The following is a 9,461-nucleotide window of genomic DNA, read 5'->3' on the forward strand; positions in this document are numbered from 1 at the left end:
TCCTCTGGGATGGGGTGAAGCAAATCCATGCTTGGAGTTGTGTTTCCAAGGCGGTTTTTGCCTCGCTTCAGGCGCCCGGGGTTTTCCCGTTTCCCTCGGGATCCCGGTTCTGTGGGAGCTGGGACAGCGCCGGGGAGCGGCCGGTGCCCCCCGGGGCAGCCGGTGCTGAGGGCGGTTAAGGAGCAACGGCAGCGGCCGGGGAGCGTTCCCTGGGAAGTGTTCCCAAGGAAGTGTTCCCTGGGAAGCGTTCCCCGGCTGCAGGATCAGCTCCTCAGCAGGGATGCGGCTGGACGGCCGCAGGAATCCCATCGGGAGAGGCTCGGGGTGGGGGGCTCTGCCCTCCCCCTGCTCCTGGGATTCCGGAGTGCTTCCTAGGCGTTGTGGTCGCCTCGCAGGTTTTTGGTGGGATGTGAGCTGTCCCACACGAGGCTTCCTCGGGGGAGGAACACCCAGGAGTGTCGGGAGTCTCAGCAATCCATGTGCTCTCCCTGCTCGCAGGGGGCAGGTCGAGCCCTCGGTGGCACGTTTGCTTTGTCTGGGGTTTGTTGTGTTGCTGCTCAAATCTCCTCATCCTGCTGGGCCTTAATTCCTCCAAAATGGAAACTCTTGGCTCCAACTCCAAGAGTCCTGGGTGAGGTGCTCTAGGAGCGATTCCTACAGGAGGAATTCCTGTCTCTTGTGCTCCTGGGATGCCCTGGTACCTCCTGCTGCTGTGTCTTGATAAATTTATCTTTCCAAATACACCTTTCATCCTCAAATCCCGCGGGGAGAACAACACACTCTCCATTTCCTAACACAGTTTAATGATCCTGGTGGGATTTGATCAGACTTGATGATCTTGGAGATCTTTTCCAACCTTAATGATCCTGATTCTATTTTTCAATTGAAGAAAACTGAGGCACAAAGTAGATTTATCCAGGATTTCACAGGTGGTGTCTGGTGGAGCAGCACCAGGAATCCAGAGCTCTGAAATCCTGACTTTCTGGCAATTAAACATCTTTTCTCTCCTCTTTAGTCATCAGTCCTTTTTTTCCCCTCATCAGAGATATTTTGGGACACATCACAACTCCCAGAAGTTCTAACTACAGACAGTGACATAACAGCTTTTGGGTTTCCAGATTAAATGACATATGTAAGGGAAAAGGATAAAATCAAATGGCATTTTCTCTCTCATCGAATTCCCACACATCCAAAAGTGGCTGTGAAATGTTTCTGGAAACACTTGTAGCTTTCTTAATTAAAAAAAAAAGTTATAGTCTCTAGCTGTTTCATTCCAGGAAATGATCAGATCGTTAGATTCCACAGAAACCTGTCTTTTGTGCTTTCTTTTTAATCATTATTTAATTCAGGAGTGGGGTAGAGGTTGGGGAGGAGAGATCTGCTGGGTCTTTGCTGCTGGATTTTTTTTTTTAGTGAGGTTTCTTCTTGAATTCCCATATTCCCCACAAACCAGGAAGGATATGGAGTGAATATGTGTGGATATCTATCAAGTTTATTTCCAGGACAACTTGAATTTTCAAACCCATTTACTTTATACGCTCGTTTTTTGCAATTTTAAGGCTGTTTGGTGTTTAGGGAACTGAAATGCCAGCCTGGGCAGGCTGGAGCTGTGCGTTTAGCAGGAAGGTTTCTTGGTTTCTGATGGGAAGTTGTCTTCTGGCCTTTGAATTTGCTGACAGTTACAGGCCTGAATTGCTACAGAGAGGGGATTTTGGAAGACTGAGATGGGCTTTGCTGCTTATCAAGCACTGAAATTGATAATTCCAGTGTGACACAAGACTGAGATGGGCTTTGCTGCTTATCAAGCACTGAAATTGATAATTCCAGTGTGACACCAAGGCAGCTCCCGGCTGGGATCACAGGGAAGTGCTTGGCATTGTTCTCCTGGGAACACATTGTTCTCTGTACTAATCTGAATATCCTTCCATACTGTAAAATATGTGATTTCTTTAAAGATCCCGTGGCTGTAGGGAGGATTCTGGAGGGGTTTTCCCATTCAGGTGCCCTGAAATACAGAGCTGGTGGCCCCAGTTCCCCTCAGCCTCACTCAGCTTGTAGTGATTTTCTTCCTCTGCCTTGCACTGTCACCATTTGGGATGAAGTTTTCCGTGTTTCCCTGGGAGGTTTGGATGCCTCAGGCTGGTGAAGGAGTTAATGTGCTCTTTCACAAGTGAGGCCTCTTGGTTTAGATCTCCTCTGAGGTCACTCCTGCTTCCTGAAAAAGTTTTGAGGATGCTTGGCATCTATCAAAGGGATTTTTGAGTCATTTGATGACTGTCCTGGTGGTTCTGTACTTCAGGTGATATTTCAGTGGGTGATCTCTGTGTTTGTGTTGCTCAAACAGGAGATGGGAACCAAATCAGGTGACAGGAGCGGGTCTGAACAGATTTGGGGTCTTTCTTTGAGGGGGAATTTTTAATATCTTGCCTTCTAGTTATAAAGTGAGAACTGAACCTTTGCCTTTTATAACTATGAGAACATCTTTTAATTTTTTATCCCCTAGAACATGGTGATGAGTTTCCGAGTCTCAGATCTTCAGATGTTGCTGGGTTTTGTTGGCAGGAGTAAAAGCGGACTAAAACACGAACTAGTGACCCGAGCTTTGCAGCTGGTCCAGTTTGACTGCAGCCCTGAGGTGTTCAAGAAGATCAAGGAGCTCTACGAGACCCGCTACAACAAGAAAGGCTCGGACCGCGCGCGCCGCCGCAGCACCGGGCGGAGGCCCTGCCCCTGCACTCGTCCTACGACCGCGGCAGCGCCGTGGCTCCGGCTCTGCCCACCACCAACATTGACTATCCTGCCCTCTATGGCAAATACCTGAACGGACTGGGCAGGTTGCCCCCCAAAGTGGCCAAGCCCGAGGTTCGCCTGGTGAAGCTGCCCTTTTATACCACCCTGGACGAGCTGTTGAAGCCGACAGAGTTAGGTGAGTTGGGAGTGTGGTGGTGGTGGTGAAAAACCTGTGTTTTCAAGGAGCTCTTAAATCACGTGGCAGGAAAGGCTGATGGATGTGGTGGTGAGATCCCTCCTCTCCTCCATCTCTCTCCTCTCATGCTTGAAATTTACAGGGGAATATTTATCTCTGGGCTTGCTGGTGCTTAAAGGCAGCTGATAAAAGAGGGAGAGAGGCTTTTCACACTGAGGGAGAGTGCTGGGAAGGGGGGAATGGTTGTAAACTGAAAGAGGAGAGATTTAGATGGGATATTGGGAAGGAATTCCTCCCTGTGAGGGTGGGCAGGCCCTGGCACAGGGTGCCCAGAGCAGCTGTGGCTGCCCCTGGATCCCTGGCAGTGTCCAAGGCCAGGTTGGAGCAGCCTGGGACAGTGGGAGGTGTCCCTGCCTGTGGCATGGAATGGGATGATCCTTCAGGTGCCTTCTAACCCAAACCATCCTGTGCTCCTGTGATTTCCTCTCTTTCCTCAGACCTGGAATGAGGTCACTTTGGGATGTAACTTGGAATCCCACCTTGTTTGGCTCCTGTGGAATATGGTGCCATATTCTACACTAATGCTGGTTTTCAGCACTAAAAATCCCTGACCTGAAGCATCCTATGGGTGAAGGAGGGTGGCAAACTGTATTTTTGACTATTTTTTGGTGTTTGTCACAGTTATTTGTGTGTGGTGCTGTGTATTTTGAGGGGTAACCAGTAAAAGTGGAAGAAGAGCTTTTTCCCTGGGGTGTGGAGACTGATTTTTCATTATTTTAGTTTGGAGAAACAAAGAGTATTGTTAACTGCTGTTAAATAGAACGTTCTGGTAGCAAATTCAGTGTGTCAGAGGAGAAGTTGTGTTCTGCTGAGTGTCTCATAAATCAATGTGGTAATGTCAGAATTCTCTACTAAATGATTCTACAACTTGAGCTGGTCTGGCTTTGCTGAAAAAATATTTGTTATGGCTTGGAGGAGAAAAATAGATAAAGATTTGATTGTGCAGAAACAAAAAGAAAAAGGACTAATTAGTCAGATTTTATATAATTCCTTCTTCATTTGAAGGCGTTAATGCTGTGACAAAACAGCTGAGTGGTGACAGAGCCAAGTGAAAACATTATAATTGTTTGGGGAATGGGTTTGTTCAGTGTTAAATGTGTGTTAGTCAGCAATTCCAACATGGGATTTTGAAGGAAAATGCATTTCCAAGAGGTGGAAGCATCCAGGGACAGGAGAGCCTGGACATGCTCACCGTGGTTACCAGATTTTGTTCCAAGTTGACATTAAACCTCCCCTACATCAGCTCAGAGCTGAGGGCTCATTAAATGCAGCCTCTCCCCCTGGCAGGTGACACCTCCCCTGGGCCAGCCTGGTCCCTGGAGCGTTCCTGGCTGGTTTTCCCTTCTGGTGAGAGTGGTTTCTGTGGAGCCAGCAGGAGCTGGGCACCAGCAGATGTTCCGGTCTCGTGGTCCCAGCCAGCCCCCAGAACCCAACGACTCTTCCAGACCCTTCTTTTATTTCCCCAGCCTGGTGTCCTGCAACTCTAATTCCTTCTGGGACACTGATGGGAACGAAGAAGCCTTTGTGGCTCCCCAAAATTGGGGTTATCTCAGCCCTGTGTGTCTCAGCTGCTCCCCTTTGCTACTGAGCTCCTGGCAAACTCAAAATGTGCCACTGCCTGATTTAAAACCCCAGATCCAGTTAGAAACCCCTTTCCCTGGGCTACAAAAGGGATATTTTAAGCATGTGGCCATGGTTGGAAGTAGGGGAGGTTTAAATTATGTGTTCCAGGCTTCAGCTGGAAGCACATTCCTTAATGAAAAGGCTCTCCTGCCTCTTGGAGATGATTGCCTTGGGATCAAAGGTGAGGTGGGTGCTGCCTCCTTTGGGCTGCAGGGCAGCAGAGTCCCTGGGGAATTCTCAAATAACTGTTATTCCTGCCTCAGCTAAAGGTGCTCCAGTTAAAAACAGATAAATTGGGTCCATTGTGGGCCAGCTGCAATCCCAGATTTGGGCAGTGCACACCCAGTTGGAGGGAATTTAAGGATGGAGTTTAATACCTGTTTTCCCTGGCTGCTCAGTAACAGCTGAACCCCTGATCAGGTACCCTGAGGTTCCTTCTCAGATTTTGGGCTTCTTTTCCAGCAGCAGTTTATATTTTTTATAAAGGAAGAGAGAGCTGATATAAATGCAAAATAAACCATGAGCAGCTTCTCACTTTTCCTAATCCGGTTTGCTTTGTCTTTGTGTGGCTGAACAATCAGCAGGACACAGTTTATGGGCAGGTTCTTAATCAGAAACATTAAAAGTACTTTTTGTTATTGTCCTTCTCAACCATCACTTTCTGAAAATACCTCATAAAATGCTTTATTTTCTGCTGGTTGTTTTGGCCAGGAGATATTTGGATGGAAACTGGAATTAAACAAAAGTTCCATAAAGATATCTTAATTATTACTTTTAAAATTTATTTTTGCAAGCTCCATTTGCATTTTTAAAGCAGAAAAGGGACCAAAGGGAAGCACCTGGAGTGACTCAGGTTGTCACCAGGTCTTCCAAGAGCTGCTGAGGTTTCATCTTTCCTTTATCTCCTCTTTTTCATACAAAAGTGCACTTTCCTACTTCTGAAATTCTGTTGGCTTTGAATAACCTTGCAATGGAAGTGATGCAAAGCAAAACACACAATTCTTGCTAAACAATTAAAAAAAAGCTGTTTTAGCACTTCCTCTTTGTGTTCCTCCCGTGACTTGCACCAGCTCAGGGTCTGAACTTTGCTTGGAGACACAAAACTGGAAATAAAACATGTTTGAGTTGAAGTAAAGGTTGTAACAGAAGTTTCCCACATCTCAGGCTTCATTTTCACCATATTAAATGCACTTGATGTTAAAATTATCAGTGTGCAAAAGGCCACAGTTAATGCTGGGTTCCAGTTAAGCCTCTCTGAGGGTGAGCTGCTGTCCCACCCTCAAGGTCAGGGGGTTGGAAGTCATGTTTTGTCTCTTCCAGCTGCTTTTTGTGCTGCTTTTTTATTATCTGAGCTAATCTTTTTTGTTGCTGGGGTTGTTTTCTTTCTTTTCCAGAACCCGCCTGCTCAGTCTGGTGGTTTCATGCTTTTGTATCAGGCTCAGGTCTCCTCTTGGGCTTCTTGAGGATGTGGTCACACTGTGACACCACTGATGTGGTGAACTGATGGCTCTTGAATTATTTGGGGGGAGGAAAATAATGAAAAAAGAGAAAAATCAAACTCAAAGCCTGTGCTGGTTGTACTGAGCAGTGAGCAATCAATGAGCAAAGCTCTAATCAAAGCAGAATTGCCAAAACAGGTGAAAACTGCAATTCTGGCACAGGGCTGTGGGAGAAAACAAGACTTGGAGATAAACAGAGCATGACAATCACCTTGTGCTCAGAGCTGGTGTTATCACTTTGATGGACACTCTTTTCTTCCCTGCTCAGTTCCACAGAATAATGAGAAGCTTCAGGAAAGTCCGTGCATTTTTGCATTAACACCAAGACAAGTGGAGCTCATCAGAAATTCCAGGTACTTCTCACTGGGTATTAACAGTTCAAGAAAATACAGCTGCATAATTCCATAATTCCTCTGTGTTCCCTCCCTGTGGAAGCTTTTGTTCTCTGCAAGGAAACAGGATTTGTTTGAGGACACCAGGCTGCTTCCCATGTAAAGCAAAGAGCTTTGGGGGGGAGTGGGAGCTACAAATTCACCCATCCAGCTCCTTAAGTTTCACTTGTGCTGCTCTAATCTCCCTCTGGAATGGTGCATTTGGGCAGGAAAAGCGGGATGAAATCATCAATGACCTAAATTCTCTGCTGAGCTGGTGTTGTGAATGTCTGCAGCCTTTCCTTTGCATCCCAGGTTCAAAAGGCAGAGTGTGAGGCTGTTTGCATCTGAAAGGAAACTTCCTTGGTGGGGAGGGTGCTGTAGGAGCTGCCTAAAGAAACATCTTGGATTAGGATTTACCCTGACCTCTGTCAGATGCAACTTTTGAGTCAAACAAAGGCTCTCCTCAGAGGTGGCAGTGCAGGCAGGGAGGTTTCCTCTTGGCTGACCTGCTCCCTTCATGCAGAAGAATTCCTCCCAAAATTCAACATAAAACCTTGAAATATTTCTCTTTATGATAAAATAAAGAGCTGGAGAAAGAATATCTTGGTTATTTTGCCTCCTAGTAAAATACCCTTGGTCTGTCTTCCATTTCTTTCCTGATTGCAGTTAGAATCCTGTCAGGAATAGCCCTGCTGAAGGTTGCAATATTCACAGTGGTGCCTTAATGCTCAGTCCCTTGGTTTGCATGAACAGCTTTAGCTGAATAATTAAACACTGAGAGTCTTGAACACCGTCAGGTAAACCTGACCTTAAAACCCAGTTTTTATAAATTCTCACAAATCACCAGAAGGCACCTGAACAGTTTTAAAAATCCAGAGAAAAGCTGTAGGTTGGTGCATCAGGAAAAAAATAATAATTACAGGACCACTGACATTTGCAGGGGGAATTGTACAATTTAAATAAAGTTCTGGGTGGTAATTTTTTAGAAGTCTATTAAAAAAAATCAGGAACAACTGAAGTCCTTGAGTCTGGCAGCTGGTTTGGGTGATTTTTTTTGGGGTAGGGTTTGGGTTTTTTACATAATTAATTTGAAGTTTCTGTTCTTTAATTTACCAGGGACTTGCAACCCGGTGTGAAATCGGTTCAGGTGGTGCTAAGGTAGGTCTGGGCTGGGTTCATTGAACATCAGGGGCAGAGCAGGGGAGGAGGGAATGTTCCAGCAAAACCCAGCAAGTTTCAACACGGATTTCATGGCTCCAGAGAGAATTTCCAGTGAACTGTTTGTTCCTGGGCCTCACAGAAGCATCTTAAACTCTCCTTTTGAACCTCGAGCAGAAACAGCAGAGTCACACCTGGCTGGGCTCTGCTGAGGGAGCATGGATTGGGATTGGGATGGGGCCTGTGGGAGCTGGGGATGTGCAGAGTGTGGGGATATTATGGGATGTGTTGTTTCCCCCCAGAATCTGCTACACAGACACCAGTTCCCCTCAGGAGGATCAGTACCCTCCCAACATCGCCGTGAAGGTGAACCACAGCTACTGCTCCGTGCCAGTAAGGACTGGGGGATTGGGGAGGAAAATTTGGGGAATTTGGGAGGAAAATTTGGGGAATTTGGAAGGAAATTGCTTTCCTGATGAATGCCAGGGGTATAGAAGTGCACTGCTGAGTTTAAAGCTAATTTTCTGATGGATTGGCCATGTTGTTAATGAACTGTTCTGTATAAAAACTCGATCCTGTTTACTTTGAGCTCCAACTGTATTCAGCTGCTTCTCCCCCTATCCTTGAGACCTGGGGCCGAGTGGAATTCAGTGGAGCTGATCAATAGATGTACCTTGAGTAAAAAACAAATCTCTGTATTTAACCTTGCTGCTTTAGGGCTACTACCCATCAAACAAACCCGGGGTGGAACCCAAGAGGCCCTGCCGGCCCATCAACCTCACCCACCTCATGTACCTGTCAGCAGCCACCAACCGCATCACGGTCACCTGGGGCAACTACGGCAAGGTGAGAGCCCAGGGAATGCCCAGAGCTCCCAGACAGCCCTGCAGAGCAGCCTGCTCATCCTCTCCCTTCTCTCTCTCCAGAGCTACTCGGTGGGGCTGTACCTGGTGCGGCAGATGACCTCGGCAGAGCTGCTGCAGAGGTTGAAAACCATCGGGATCAAACACCCGGAGCTCTGCAAAGCGCTGGGTGAGTGGCTCAGGAAGGGCCTGTCTGCACCTGCTGGGGAACAGCCACCACCATTTACACCTCTGCTTTCCTCCACTTGTATAAATCCCGCTTTTTATCTGAACAGACTTGCTGAGCTGTGTGTGAGTCGTGGGAGGTCACCCCAAACCCGTGGTTCTGGTGGCTCTGCAGCAGCTCTGTAGTTGGATTTAGGATTTGTCTCCGGTCGTGTCGTGCCGGTGTCGTGACTGGAAGGGCTTCATGCCTTCACCCAAGTCAGTATGAGCAGCACTGACCCTCGTGATTTCCAAAGGAGATTTCTGGAGCAAGGGATCCTGGTGACAATGTCCTGCTGCCCCAGTCCCTGGGGATCCTTGGGGCTGGCAGTGGGATGTCACCAGCAGCACTTTGATATGTCTTGAGAGCTTCAGAGAAGAGATGGTCCCCACAGATGCTTATCCCAAACCACTCAGGTAAATCATCCTGGTATGAGGCACATGTAAAACATTACTGGAAATGAGGGGTAATTACCTTTCTGAGGTGGAATCTGACCTGGAGCTCATGAGTGTGGAAGATTCCCAGTTTTTCAAGTTGGTGGACAAAACCTTCTCACTGCTTAGGTCTGTGTGGGAGAACTGGCCCTGTGGATCCTGATGGTCTTTAAAACTGTCCAGATCCTGGAAAACTCTTCCCAAGGATAAGAAACAATCAGGGAATCTCAGAATGGTTTGAGTTGGAAGGACCTCAAAGCCCATCCAGTGCCACCCCTGCCATGGCAGGGGCACCTCCCACTGTCCCACGCTGCTCCCA

General features: G+C 47.3%; 1 protein-coding gene across 1 annotated transcript in view; it reads left to right on the forward strand.

Annotated features, from left to right (window-relative positions):
* Positions 1–2,479: 2,479 nt before the first annotated feature.
* Positions 2,480–9,461, forward strand: part of PIAS4 (protein inhibitor of activated STAT 4) — a 12,466-nt gene continuing 5,484 nt past the window's right edge. The window contains 7 exon segments of the mRNA XM_008639922.2: positions 2,480–2,692; positions 2,695–2,926; positions 6,377–6,461; positions 7,599–7,640; positions 7,943–8,033; positions 8,358–8,486; positions 8,567–8,672. Coding sequence (XP_008638144.2) covers positions 2,507–2,692; positions 2,695–2,926; positions 6,377–6,461; positions 7,599–7,640; positions 7,943–8,033; positions 8,358–8,486; positions 8,567–8,672 — 871 coding nt within the window. The 5' untranslated portion in view covers positions 2,480–2,506.

Source organism: Corvus brachyrhynchos, unplaced genomic scaffold (assembly GCF_000691975.1).
Source record: "Corvus brachyrhynchos isolate BGI_N302 unplaced genomic scaffold, ASM69197v1 scaffold158, whole genome shotgun sequence".
Taxonomy (NCBI): Eukaryota; Metazoa; Chordata; class Aves; order Passeriformes; family Corvidae; genus Corvus; species Corvus brachyrhynchos.